The 14,540-nt window shown below is 37.8% G+C and overlaps 1 protein-coding gene across 14 annotated transcripts in view; it reads left to right on the forward strand.

Annotated features, from left to right (window-relative positions):
* ACSL4 (acyl-CoA synthetase long chain family member 4) overlaps window positions 1-6,125 on the forward strand; it is an 83,607-nt gene extending 77,482 nt beyond the window's left edge. For all 14 annotated transcript variants that reach the window (XM_060002859.1, XM_060002858.1, XM_060002867.1 and 11 more), the window contains 2 exons: window positions 261-418; window positions 5,941-6,125. In XM_060002859.1, the coding sequence (XP_059858842.1) occupies window positions 261-418; window positions 5,941-6,098 (316 nt within the window). In that variant the 3' untranslated portion in view covers window positions 6,099-6,125. The remainder of the gene's footprint in view (window positions 1-260; window positions 419-5,940) is intronic.
* Window positions 6,126-14,540: the final 8,415 nt, after the last annotated feature.

Consider the following 14,540-nt stretch of genomic DNA (forward strand, 5'->3'; position numbering starts at 1 on the left):
CCCCACTGAGCGGTCGTGGAACCATTGTTGAAGATCATTTAACCATATATGCAAGGGTTTATTCTGGACTCTCTATATCATTGGGCTATCTATGTGTCTGTCGTTATGACAGTACTATGGGCTTTATTACTTCTTAATGAAGCTGTAACAAATAAGAGACAAATATATTCAGAATTACGTGTACTATTTCTTTGTATCATTTATGAATAATTGTCCTTAATGTTTTAATTTCCAGTTTGTTTTATTTTCTAATTTTTTAGTGACCAGTCCTATGTGATAAGTTTTGTGGTTCCCAATCAGCAAAGGTTGACGCTTTTGGCACAACAGAAAGGGGTGGAAGGCACTTGGGTTGATATCTGCAATGACCCTGCCATGGAAGCTGAAATACTGAAAGAGATCAGAGAAGCTGCAAATACCAGTAAGTAAGAAGTGGCTTATCTGTTGATGTCCCTACAAGTTATTTAATGAGGTCCTGTGCATTACACTCTTCAAGATGTCTATTTGGTTTGTTTGTTTTAAATTTTTATTGGAGTATAGTCGATTTACTATGTTGTGTTTTAAAAAACCTGCCTCCTAAATATACATAATGGATTTCCACGTTGGAAGGATCTTTAAATGGTATATGGTAGAATAACCTAACTAGTTTATTGCATGTCACAGCATCCCTGCTAGGTGGTCATCTACTCTGTGTTTGCAATGGTCCATCTTTGTTCTGATAGTTCATACTGATGTGCCCTGGTGTGAATCTTTTATCATTTATCATTGCATATACTTACTTGGTGTGGGCCCTTTCAATCTAGAGATCTCTGCCCTATGGTTCTGGGAAATCTCCATTTACCTTTTATTGTTTGTTTGCTTTTCTTTCATTGCTTTTCCCCTCTGAGTTTTGTGTTCATGTTTTTATCTGGGACTACTTTTATATGGTTGTTGACCTTCTACTTTCATCCTCTAATTTTATTATCTTTTTTTTTCCTTTGTAATCTATCTTGCCTTTTTTGTTTCTTTTTTTTTGCTGGGGGTGGGAGGATTGCAATGTATTTATTTTACATCTTTATTGGAGTATAATTGCTTTACAATGGTGTGTTAGTTTCTTCTGTATAACAAAGTGAATCAGCTATACATATACATATATCCCCATGTCTCCTCCCTCTTGCGTCTCCCTCCCACCCTCCCTATCCCACCCTTCTAGGTGGTCACAGAGCACTGAGCTGATCTCCCTGTGCTATGCGGCTGCTTCCCACTAGCTATCTGTTTTCCATTTGGTAGTGTATATATGTCCATGCCACTCTCTTACTTCATCCCAGCTTACCCTTCCCCCTCCCCATGTCCTCAAGTCCATTCTCTAGTAGGTCTGTGCCTTTATTCCTGTCCTGCCCCTAGGTTCTTCATGACCATTTTTTTTTTTAGATCCCATGTATATGTATTAGCATACAGTGTTTGTTTTTCTCTTTCTGACTTACTTCACACTGTATGACAGACTCTAGGTCCAGCCACCTCACTACAAATAACTCAGTTTCCTTTCTCTTTATGGCTGAGTAATATTCCACTGTATATATATGGGCCACATCTTTATATCTTGTCCTTTTTGTTTTATATTCTGGCAGATCCCTCAACTTTATCATTGTCTCAGTCTATCGAGCTTCCAACTTCCAGTATCAGAATTTCAATTTTCAAGAGTTCTTTCCTGCTTTCTTAGTGTCCTTTTAATAGCATCCTGTTGCTCTTTCATGGATGCAGTCATCCTCTGAGGGTGTTGAAGGGATTCCTTTTATGAAGTTTCCTTCTCCTGTTATTGTTTCTGTTTCCTTCAAGTTCCACTTTCTGCTTGCTTTGGTCGGCCTTGCGTATATCTGCTGATCCTTGTCTGTCCATTCATATTTGAGAATGAGGTTCTAAAAAGCTATTTGGAAAGCTTGCTGGGCTTCACTGAAAAGTTATTCAAATGTTAGTGTCTTGAGTCATTCCACTTCTCCAGAGGAGACTTCTGCAGTCTCTTACCTGGGAGATATTAGCATGACTGCCAATATTCTGGTAGCCAAAAAAAAGGCCATTGGAAGGGGGCTGGGGCTGGGGTGGGTAGGTCTTCCCCTCACTGAACCTTTAGGTTTTCAGCCTTACTCCCTCCCTCTATTGTAAGTGTCCTGAGTCCAGAGTCTCTCTAGTTCAGTTTTTCCAAAAGGTAAATCTATCTCCAGCCTGGTTGGGGAAGAGCAGGATGAGGGAGAGCTGTCCTCTGAGCAGATGAGGGCCAGCCCTGCTTTTTCAGCATGCCCCTCATCTCTGGCTTCTGTCCCTCAGCTTCTGTCTACGGGCTCGGGAGATTGGTTTGCCTCTTGTTGGTATTCTTCGATGTGGGCAGTTAGCTTTTAGCTCTCTTGGCTCCCAGTGAGTTAACTGCTGGCCTGTTTGCTTTTGGTCTTCTAAGATTTTGTTGGGCCTTCTCACCCAGTGTCCTCTCTCTCATTTCTATTTTTCCTTTGTGGTTAATACCTTTTGAATTAAAAAAAAAAATTTTTTAAACTGTTTATTTTCCAGGGGAGCAGAGATAAACTGTGTACTCTTCATGTTTAATTGGAAGCGATTAACCTAGTTTTAACCTATTGCTTTCCCTCCTAAAAAATGAAAATGTCATTTTTCTGATTACAGATACCTATATTCATTATAAAGTACTGGACAATACAGAAAGTTTAAAGGAGGAAGTAAAAATCACTTGATAGTAGTTACCTTTGGGTGGTGACATTACATTTTGTTATATATAGTTAACTTACCAACATCATCGACTTTCTTCTAAGTCAGTAGATACAGAATTGAATTACCATTTTTTAAGCTAAATAGTATTCCAGTAAAGGAGTGTCCACTTAAGTCCTTATTGTTAGACTTTTTCCCTCCACTGTAAACAAATAGAATATATCTCTTTTACTCTAATTTATTTTCTTATGTAATTATTTTCTTAATATGGATTATCTGAGTCAAGAAAAATGTATATTTTAAAAGCTTTTTTCCCTTATGTTGCCAAATAACTCCCTCTTCCCCCCCAGAAAAACTGGACTAGTTTATACTCCTGTCAGAGATACATGAGCACATCTGTTTCCCTAACTAGGCTACTATTATTTATTTTTAAAATTAACTACTTGGGTTCCATTTTGGTTAAAAAATATAGTTTGTAACATTTGTTAGCAAGTTGAAGTTGAAAAACTATTTTCCCCAAGAAGAACATTCTTCTGGTTAACTCTGGTCACTGTAAAGTTTTAAATAGCAGTTACCTATTAACATAATCTGCAAAGTAAGTTACTGTATAAGCATAAAGACAGTAGCTTAATTTTTTTCTTAAAGTTGGTTTTGTTAATTATAGTATTATTGACATATCACACTTTTTAATATCACCAGGCTTCCAGAATTTTCTTTGATACAAATCCTCATTTTTTTCTTTAAATGTAGTATTTTAAAAAGTACTTCAGGGCTTCCCTGGTGGTGCAGTGGTTGAGAGTCCGCCTGCCGATGCAGGGGACACGGGTTCGTGCCCCGGTCTGGGAAGATCCCACATGCCGCGGAGCGGCTGGGCCCGCGAGCCATGGCCGCTGAGCCTGCGCGTCCGGAGCCTGTGCTCCGCAACGGGAGAGGCCACAACAGTGAGTGGCCCGCATACCACAAAAAAAAAAAGAAAAAAAAAAGTATTTCAGCCAATAGGCTGTTATTCTTAGTCACTCTCTGAACGTACTAATGGAGCAGAATGTGACTTGAATAATTTGTCATTGAATATTCACCTGTGTAAAAGCAACAGTGGGGGAAGTTTTTCAGGCTGGAAAATGGAATACAATTCTAGGACCTGCTAGGCCTACATGACTTTCCTGTGCTTGGTTTGAGGCGTGAAATGGAACAATTCATGATTTGGATAATGAACACTAATCATGAGCTAAATCTAAATAACTCATAAGCTCGTGTGTGCCACAGAAGATTTATTTTGCTAACCTTTTGCTTCAAATTATAATTTCAGAGACTTGGGCCAAAAAGTATAAAATAGTTTTGATTGTTTTCAGTTAAATCTGCCTGAAATCATACATCGTTCATAGCAGGCCTCCTCATGTTTTAAATATAAGTGCAAGGTATAGATAGTATCATAAGAATGCAAAATAATGGTTTTGGGGTGATTTGACAACTATCAGTGGCTAGAAAAATTGACATTTGCTGCCACCTGCAGGTCACATTTCATAATGTCCTAGGTAATTCTGATAAAATGCCACGTGTAAAATTGTTTTTGTTTTTTTCTTCCCCTAATCTTTTTCACTTGTTTGCAATTTATAAATTTATTTAATTTATAGGAAACTGTGTGATTGCCCGTTGCTCTCTATAGCTTGTGGTACTAGCTAATGTTTAGGAGTTTCCAAAACTATGAAACCTCTAATGCAGCATTAAAAAAAAATGCTTAATTTCCTTGTGCGCAATTGAAATAACGTACCTGCTTTGTCCCATTGTTGTCAGTGTTTCTGGAATACGACCTGTGTAAGTAGGTAAAGTAATATGAAATAAAAGGTTTCGGAGCCAGATCGGTATTTGAGAATTTAACTATTCCCTTGAGATCCAAAGGTGACCTTATTTCAGGCACCTCTGTATAACTGAGCTATAATCTATCATCAGAGTAGATATGGTTAATTTGAACAAGTTTTATATTCCTTTATTACCTTTTTAGGCATTACTTTTAGGAAGTTGGTTCTAAGTAATTTGAAACATTACTTTTCACACTCAGCTTTATATTTTTCTCTTATTTTAATGAGAAACTCGCTAATTCACCCAAGCTTTCATAAAGCTCAGACTAGCATTAGAACAAAAACTTCATTGAATTTGAGTTCTTTGTGCTTATCACTGAAACCGAGTTGTTTCTCAGGTTACCTAGGCTGTTTAGCAGTAGTTTTAAAACATGCAGATGTTTGCTTCTTCGAAATTGCTATTTTAAATAATTGCATATAAAATAAAGCTCATCTGTAGATTAACATTACAGTTAGTAGGGCTTCAGAATTTTAAGGATGACCTTGTATTAATAATAAGTAACTTCATTGAATATAATTTATTGAATTTAAAATTATTGAGCACTGTATGGATTGCTTCTGTGTCCTTATTTTCACCATTTTCTTACATTTCTTTCAACATGTGTTGTGTTGTCTAACTCAAATCCAATATGTGCTGCATCAATTCTTATATCATTTAAGAGTATGAAACTCACAACCCCCCCTTTTGATTCTTACTTGAATTACAATAAAGCTTACAAAGAACAGTTGTCTAGAGGCTAATTTTCTGTAGAATGAATGAATAAATATGTATGTTCCTTGAGGGCTCAGTGTAGCCTATGGATGGCAGTGAACAGAACAAAGCCCCTGCTTTCATGGAGCTTACATTCTAGTAGGTGCATTAAATATATAATATATGAGGTGGTGATAAGTATTTTGAAGAAGACATAGCATAAGAGGATACAGAGAGACAAAGGGACTTCTGTTTTGTTAGGAGTGGTCAAGGGAGTCCTCTCTGAGGCGGTGGCATTTGAACAGACACGTGGATGGGGTAGGGAGGTGAGCCATGCAACTACAGCAGGGAAGGCCATCCCAGGCAGAAGGCGCAACAGATAGAAAGACTCTGAAGAGGAGGGTGTCTACATATATATTAGAAAAAAAACTGCATAGTCCAAAACCATTCAACTGAAACAACTGATATGTACTTTGAGAAATATAAAATGAAATTGTAAGGTGGTGGTATCATTAATTAACTCTAACATACGCTTCATCACCTGCACCATCTAGGTGAATCCTGCAAAATTCATGTTTTATTGTTTCTCTCTCTCCCACTCGCCCCCATTTTCCTAACCCTCGTCACTCTTCCCCCTTCTTTCCCCTCTCTCTCCCTCTCTTTCCCTCTTTCTCCCTCATTCCTACCCCCCCTTTCTCATTTCAGTGAAATTGGAGCGATTTGAAACTCCAATCAAGGTTCGCTTAAGCCCAGAGCCCTGGACCCCTGAAACTGGTTTGGTCACTGATGCTTTCAAACTGAAAAGGAAGGAACTGAAGAACCATTACCTCAAAGACATTGAGCGAATGTATGGGGGCAAATAAAATGCTGCTCTCTTACTTACAATTGTACAGGAGGCGGGCTGGTGGTTTTTCAGTTCTGGAGTTTTCAGCCTTGTTGAGCTGTCTGTTAGAATGTAAAGTGTATCATTCTAAAGTCATGGTAATAAAAAAACAAAACCCAAAGTGATTAAAATAGTTGTCGAGTCTACTTTGACTTAGTTTTGCATAGTTCTAGTGAAGCTGAAACTGAAAAGTTATTTCCCTGTAGCTGTGTTATTAATTTTAGAGCAAAATTCCTGTTTTTAAAAATTAGCCTAAGATATACTTGTTTCATTAAAGAAAAAATATTTAATGTTGAACAAAATAAGTTGGAGCTGGAGTAGAATGTAGTTTGAGGAAATTTGCAACTTCCAATGTCTATTGTCTTCCTAGTTCAGAAGATGCTCAAATATTAAGCATGACCAAAAAAATATATTAACACTACTCAAAGCAGAAGTGCTGCAGGGCTTTAAAATTCTCTTCCAACCATTTGTCTTGAATCATAATATACAGAATCAAGTAATACCTTGGAAACCATTTTAGCATTCATAATTGTTGTGTAGGTTACACATAGAATCATTATAATATTGTGAATAATTACAGTGCCTGAAGTAAGAATAAAACAATATAAACGCACCAAAAAATATCTAGTAATATATTTAAAGGGAAATTCAACTGCTATTTTGAAACTTGGAGATGTGAAATCAGTAACTGTAATTATTTGAATGACTTAAGAGTAAAAGTACATCTTAAAAAATGCTGAACATTGCGTTTCTGTTTGTTCAAAATAAGACAAACCGAGAGTTAAAATAATAGAAAGTTAATCAAATTTTAACAGGAAGCATTTTCTCTGTTAGAAAAGGTGTTGAAATCATAAGTATTTAGAATTCCAACCCTTGCACAGCACTGAACCAGGGAGAGGATTTAGACTTTGAACTTATCTTTGATAGCAGGGATTGATTTTAAAGTGTATTAAATCACACTTGTAATTTAAGGTCTGTTTGCTGTTGCTGATTTGATTCTTGGTCAATTATTTGTATTACCAAAAGCCTTTCATTTTGCTTTAATTTTAGCAAAAGCGGGTTATGATGAATGACTTCCCTACCATCTTGACTTAATCTCCGAATTATTAATTAACTTGGATGCGTTTTAGGAACTTAAAGGGAAGAACACACTGTTACCACTTTTTTTCTGTTTGAGAAGAGTTCAGAAACTGGAAATGCTGGATTTGGGAGAAGGGAAGTTACTCACTAAGGGACTGATACTTGTGCAGTAACTTGGTATGTGGGCTTCTTTTTGAATCTTTAATTAAAATCTGGGATTATATATCCCTGATAGGTATTCACACTTGAACCATAGTTACTGTAAAAAAAAAAAACAAAAATTCTTAATACTGTTATTCTTTGCACTTTTTTCTTAGTCATTTTATATATATATATATATATACCTATATATATATGTTGCTTACATTGCTTTGTACAGATGTGGGCCACCACTGCAACAAAACACATTCTGTTTGCTCTAGAATATTTATAAAGAAAATATTTAAATGTTATGTATATGGTGGTATAAAGGAAAAATCATCTGGTGTTATTATAAGCAAGAATGGAGGTTTTTGTAAAGAATGTTCAGTGTTCTGCAATGTAAAATTTGAAGCAAGGTCTCCCTGAGTTATGTGTATGTGAGTATTCTCATTCTTCCCAACTTGCCTTCTAAGAGTGAAAAACCATTCTTACCAAGTAGACTACTATTCAGCTTCCACTGTTCTGGCCCACTGTTGATCCTCTAAGGATGATGTTCTTAGACTTTTTCAGTGTGTGAGTCCCCTCCTTTTGGAATGGTGATTTTAAATGTGTGAGTGCATGCGTACTCAGATATTTGAACCCTCACCCGCTCCCATCTCCCAAAAGCTAGAACACTGCCAACTAATCTGTTGTATGGGTCCTTTAGAAACGCGTAATTAACACTTAAGGTTGGGTGCTGCTAATTCTTTGCGAAAATCCAAATATTGTTAACGGACCAGGGAGATGCCACTACCCCCTGATTTTTCCTCAGCAAATATACGTGTTTATGTAAACAGATCTTTCCATATTCATAGTGACTTTTCAAGTATTTGAGCGTAAAGATTTTGATCCTACCTTTTTTATACCTGTTTGAATTGTTCACTGTTATTATTACATGTCAGCCATCAAATAAAGTTGTACTTAAAAATTTTCCTGCAATTATGTACATTTCTAAGACGAACACTTGTGACTTTGCTTTAATTACATGAAAGTACCTTGCCTCCTTGATATTTGATATTCATATTGATTTTTTTTTTTTCTGGAATGGAGGTATAATTGTGTCACTTTTTGGAACTGAGATACACATGAATGATTCAAAAAGGCAGAAGTTAAGGAGAATAATGTTTCTTTGGCCATAAAGACTGATTAATAATCCTTGCCTCTATTTTCTTGATAGCATGTGACAGATGTTTCTGGAGTAACAAGATGAGAACAGATTAAAGATTGTGTGGTATTTGGGATTTGGAGAGAACTATTTTAATTTTCAAATGTAGTTACAAATTAGAATGTATTCATATTTCTACTTTCTGTTAAAATGCACGATTGCAGGATTGTTACTTAGGTTTTCACGTTTTCCTTGATGAAAAGCTTCGTTTGTTCTTAAGAAATAAATCCACCCACGTTATCAAGCCAGTTTGTGCTTAATTATGCGTCAAGATAAAATGTGCAAGTTTGAAGAATACTAGCCAAACTTTTAAACACATATTTCAAAAGTCCTCCTCTCTAGGTTTATAGAATCGCATTAAGCAGATAACCTGGGTTGTATAAATCATATCCATTAGTTTGGAGGATTTGAACCCAAAGCTGTTAACTTTCGTACAGTTAATAGAGTAGAATCCCTCTGCAGCACTGATACTGTGGGACAAAACATAGTCATGTTGTGTGCATTATTAGTACGTGCTAGTAAATGGTAACTGTTACCTTTAGGCTAATTAAAATTTAGGGAGAAATTAATTTATGTGAGTTTGCCACTCACTCGCTGTGTGACTTTGGGCAATTCATTAACATCCCTCCACTGCGTTTCTCCTTCCCGAAAAATGGGGTTGATTGATAAAATAGGATCTACTTCAGAGGATGGTTGTGAGGGTAAAAATGAGTTAACCCATATAAAGTGTTTAAAACATAGTAAACATATGTTAGCTGTTATCATTATCATTGTATCCAGGTAACATTCACGAGTCAAGTTATTTAACATATTGGTTTGCACCTCAGGGCCTTAAAGGACTGCTTGCCCCTGAAGACTTTGAAGAAAAACTTCTGGATTTAGAGGTGAGGAGACCTGGGCTCTTTCTATCACTAGTTTTGTAGCCATGGACAAATCTCAAAATACCCCCTTAGCTTTAGTTTCTTCTTCCTGTATCAAAGAAAGAAAGAGAGAGAGAGAGAGGGAGAAAGACTGGACTTCAAAAAAAGACGCTTTGTAAAAAGGGAAAGATGAATGACAGAAGAAATAGGGAGTGTATTTGTCCCTAAGGCCCATCACATCTAGCTTTCATATTGTGATTTTGCTGTCCCAAGGTGATTTTTGGTTTGCTTTTTAATGATGCCCTAGGTCCCAAGTTTCCTATAGGGATATGAGGCTGTGGCTGATGCCATCACAAGAAGTGAGGATTCTACTAGGTACAAGGAATTTCTGTAATTCTCATGTTCTCTCTCTTTAAAAATCAGAGTTGTGCATATATAATTTAAAGCAGTGCTTTCATTTTTTTTACTGTGATCCACGATGCTTTGCACACCTGCTTATGTGTATATAAAACAATATTTTATGTGAAATGTTTATGTGAAAACAATGTTTATGTGAAAAAACAATACTGAGACTTCCTATTTCATTTATTTAAATGTTGGTTGTCACCCTCTAAACTGATTTCATGACCCCGCAAGATAGTGCTGTTCGATGGAACTCCTGTGAGGTTGGAAATGTTCCATATCTGTGCTATCCATTATAGTACTACTAGTCATGTGTGGCCATTGAGCATTTGAGATGTAGTTAGTGTGACTGAGGAACTGAATTTTTAATTTCATGTCCACGTTGGACAGCACGGCTTTAGAGAGTCTGCAAGCCACAGTTTGGAAAGCACAGGTTGAAAGCTATCCTACGATGTCCATGAAAGAAAGCTATCCCCTGCCATCATACTCCCACCTCCTCTACCTCAGTGGCAACCACACTCTTAGACCTCCCAGTCAGTACTAGTACTCTCTTCTTAAATGAGAAGGCAAGGATTACCAAACCTTGGAAGACTAGAGATAAAAGCAAGGAGAAAAAAGCAAATTGGAGTAAATCGGTTCCGCAGGGTAAATAAAGAAAGCTTTAAAAAAAACTTTTAAAACTACCATTAAACAAGAACAGAAGGCTGCAAAAAAGGAATATATAGAAAACAAAAAAAATAAAAACATCTCTTAGAAATTATAAACATGATGGCTGAAATGAAAAATTCAAGAGAAAGGTTGAAATAGTAGAGGAAATCTCTCAGGAAGTAGAACTTTTCGAGGAGCCAAATGTTTTTTATTGTGGTAAAATATATATAATAAAGTTTGCCATCTTAGCCATTTTTGAGTGTACAGTTAGGTGACAGTCATACTCACGGTTTCGTATGACCATCACCACTATCTAATTCCAAACAGTATTTTTTAAAGATGAAAACTAGGAACAAAAAGATAAGAATATTAAGGGATCAGCCCAAGTGATTCCTCATTTAAATAACAGAAGTTCTAGAGAGAGAGAGAATAACAACAAAAAAAAGGGATTACAAGAATTCAAGAAAATTTCCCAGAACAGTGTGGGTGGGGCTTGTTAAAAAAGCTTTGCTATAAGTTGATCCCATGTCAGCAGTATTCATAATGACCCACAAATTGGAAATAACTCTAATGTCCATCAACAGGAGAATGGACAAAGAAATTGTGGTATACCCATACAAGGAAATGCTACATAGCAAGTAAAAAGAGTAAACTACCGCTACATGCAAAGACATGGATAAATTATGTTCACAGATAATTATGATGTACGAAAGAAGCTATTCACAGTACATTATGATTGTATTTATATGAAGTTCGAGAATAGGCACAACAGACCTATGGTGATAGAATCCAGGATAATGGTTTTCTCTGAAGAGAGTGGTATTGCCTGGAAAGGGGCATGAGGGAATCTTCTGGCGTGCTGAAAATGTCCCATATCTTGTTTACATGAGTATCCAGGGTAGGTAGGGTCAGACATGTCTGGCATGAGCAGGTAAGATGGATAATACGGAGGAGAAGTTGAAAGTTGGGTGTATTTCGGTGTTTTGGAGGAGAAGAGGATGAACCAATCGGGTTCATCATATTCTGTCCAGCATGTACTAATCATCAAACTGATAAGTCTTTGGAACAAATGTGTTTAATTAAGGGTGTGGGAGAACCTGAAAGGTTCATCTGATGAGAAGCATCTTTGTGGGCTTGATGGGGAGGAAGTAGACCTAGGTAGCTGTGAAGTAAGGGACACAGACAACTTGGGTGAACTTAAAATACCTGAAGTATGTCAGTATATTTCAGTGTTTGCACCCACTTTCAGTCTCAGTTGGGCTTAGTTTTTGAGAGACATGACATCATGTGCCTAAAGTTCATTTCTTACTCTCTTCCCGCTATTACCACCCTAGATCAGACCTTCACCCCTTTTCACTAGAAGAGCTATACCAACCTCCTAACTAGTTTCTTGGCAAGTCTTTTCTTTCCATCACTGCCAGTATACTCAGTATACTCCATCTTGTATAGAGATCTGCCAAACTTACCTTCTTAAAATACCACCTTGTTGATGCTGTTCTTATTCAAATCAAAATGTCAGGTTGGTATTCAAGTCCCTGAATCAGAAGATCTCTCTTTACCTGTCTTACCTTAACTCCATTCTCTTTCACTTCTGTGTTCTCCAATCTGCCAAGCTCATCCTTCCAAGTTGTTCTTCACCCTGGCTGCACTTAGGAATCACATGGGAAGGTTAACAGCAATAACAATGACCAAAACCCAAACAAACAAAAAACAGTACCTGTGCCTCATCTTCTCTCATTGGCCAACAGTGACCTGTTTGCTGGATCTGTAAATTCCTCTATTAACACCTGTCCTTAGGATTAAACTACAAAATAATTCACAGAAGAGAGGGCAGTTTTCACAGGTTACCAAAGAAGGAGGCTCCTGGTTAACTGTAGGCTCCCCTAACCCTCTCCTGTTGATATGGGATTGATTTTTCTTTTGTGTTGATAGATTAGCTATTTCCTTTGACACTTGAAAACCTGAGAGATTCTGAGAGAATGAGGTCTAGAACCATTTTATTTCTTAGAAGACACTCCTAAGGGTATCAAGAGTCAGAAATGGGCTCTAGGGGTGGGACTGCTTGGAAGTGCTAAACATCAACTTCACCTAATTCATATTTTTGCCTTGGGGCTGTGAGAAATCAATAATAAAAAAGAGTCAAGAGACTCCTAGGGACAAGGGAAAAGAAGAGAGAATATGTTGACCCATCCATGTATCTCTTCAGAGTGACTTTTGAAGCAGAATTATGAAAATGATTCTTTTGAAGTCAGGTATTTCTTCTTGTGCCCAGCTTTTTCTAGCTCGTAGAGTTATAAGAAGCTCAGAACAAGGTGTGTGTGTATATATATATATATATATATATATCACAGACATGTCCACACACATTTTCTTCTTTATGGTCAACAGCTCTACCTTAGCTGTATCTTTGACATTTCTTAGGATAAGGCATTCCAATGCCCACGTTCAGTTTGGGATGGTGAACTGTATGTGTCAGTATAGGAAAGTAGCAATGTAGCGTCCCAAGAGTGGGGGAGAGACGGGGCCAGAGAGGGAAATCAGGAAGGTTTCCTGCCTAGTAACTGAATCACGAACTATTTGAGCAAGCAATGCACAGAGATGAGTTAAAATTTGTCAGATTTGCCCCGCAGACTTCCTGGAGGTTGCATCATTTCTAAACTGGATCTGCATTTCATTAGCCTTCAGGATTCTTGATGCTGAGAGAATTAACCTTTCCCAGGGAGTCCCAGTGAAGGAAAAGATGTGGACTCTTCTGTTTCATTTCAGCAGGAGTCTTTGTTTTCTCTGCAAGACACCCCTTTGGCTCTCTTTGCTTGTGAATTCTTCCCTTTTGCTCATGATATAAACAATAGCTCTCTCGACCCCATCTCCTGGGGTTGTGGGATATCTTGGTTGGCCTTTGGTTGTGCTCAGAGAAGAAAAACTCCAAACTGGCCTGGAGCTGGATGACCTCATTCTCTTACAGCTTTGGGATTTTTTCTCTGAAGTTTTAAAAGATGGCTTGGGCACTGAACTTTTCTTAGATAGCAAAGCCATTTCCATTTGAAGGCCCTCTTAAGTTCCAATAAGATTTCTTTTGTCTTGAAACAGGACACTTAACGAAGTACTTCTGAGCCCTCTCATGTGTAGTATTGCTATAGAGGAGACAAAAGATGGTCTTATGCTCTCAGCATACAATGTCAGACTATGGGGGTGAATTAGAAGCTGAACTGTGAGCTGAAGACTCTAAATATGTAGGAATTCGGAAAAGACAGAGATCCTTTTAGGCTTCAGTTGTCTGGGAAGGCTTCCTTGGAGCCTCCAGTCTGCGCCTAATGCTGAAGAGGCAAGAGTGACTCTTACCAACTTCTAGCTAATAACAAAGAGTGTGTATTCATCTGCAGCAGCATCCCTTCTGTGCCCATCAGCCTGCAAGGACAAAGTGGGGTGAGAGCAACAGCAATGCCATGGGCCATAGCTTGAGATTCTCGACCAGAGATCTCCCAGAGATGCTAGGTGTGCCTGAGGTATTGATGCCCTCTGCCCTTGGAGTGGCCAGAGCTCCCTGGCAGGCTGCTTTCTTATCCATTTATCCTAGGGGCTCATATATGTTATCTATGTGTGCTATGTGGTGAAAACAATTGGAGAGCACTATTCTAGATATACCCCTTGTCTGAGAAAGCCCTGGTAACACATGGTCACAGTGCTTTGTTTTCATGGCTGTAGTTTCAGACAGACTGTCAGCTCTGGGAAGGTAGACAGATTGTGTCTGTCTTGTTCACTGCTGTATCTCTAGCGCCTGCCACTGTGCCCGGCACATAGTACATTCTCAGAAAATATTTCATGCAAGTCGAAACCACAATGAGCTACTACCTCACACCTGTTAGGATGGCTATTATCAAGAAATAACAAGTGCTGGAGAGGGTGTGGAGAAAAGGGAACCCTCATGCACTGTTGGGTGGGAATGTTAATTGGTGCAGCCACTGTGGAAAACAGTATGGGGGTTCCCCAGAAAGTTAAAAATAGAACTACCATGTGATCAAGCAATTCCACTTCTGGGTGTTTAAAGAAAATGAAAACATTGATTTGAAAAGATATATGCATCCCC

This window comes from Delphinus delphis, chromosome X, assembly GCF_949987515.2.
Source record: "Delphinus delphis chromosome X, mDelDel1.2, whole genome shotgun sequence".
NCBI lineage: Eukaryota > Metazoa > Chordata > Mammalia > Artiodactyla > Delphinidae > Delphinus > Delphinus delphis.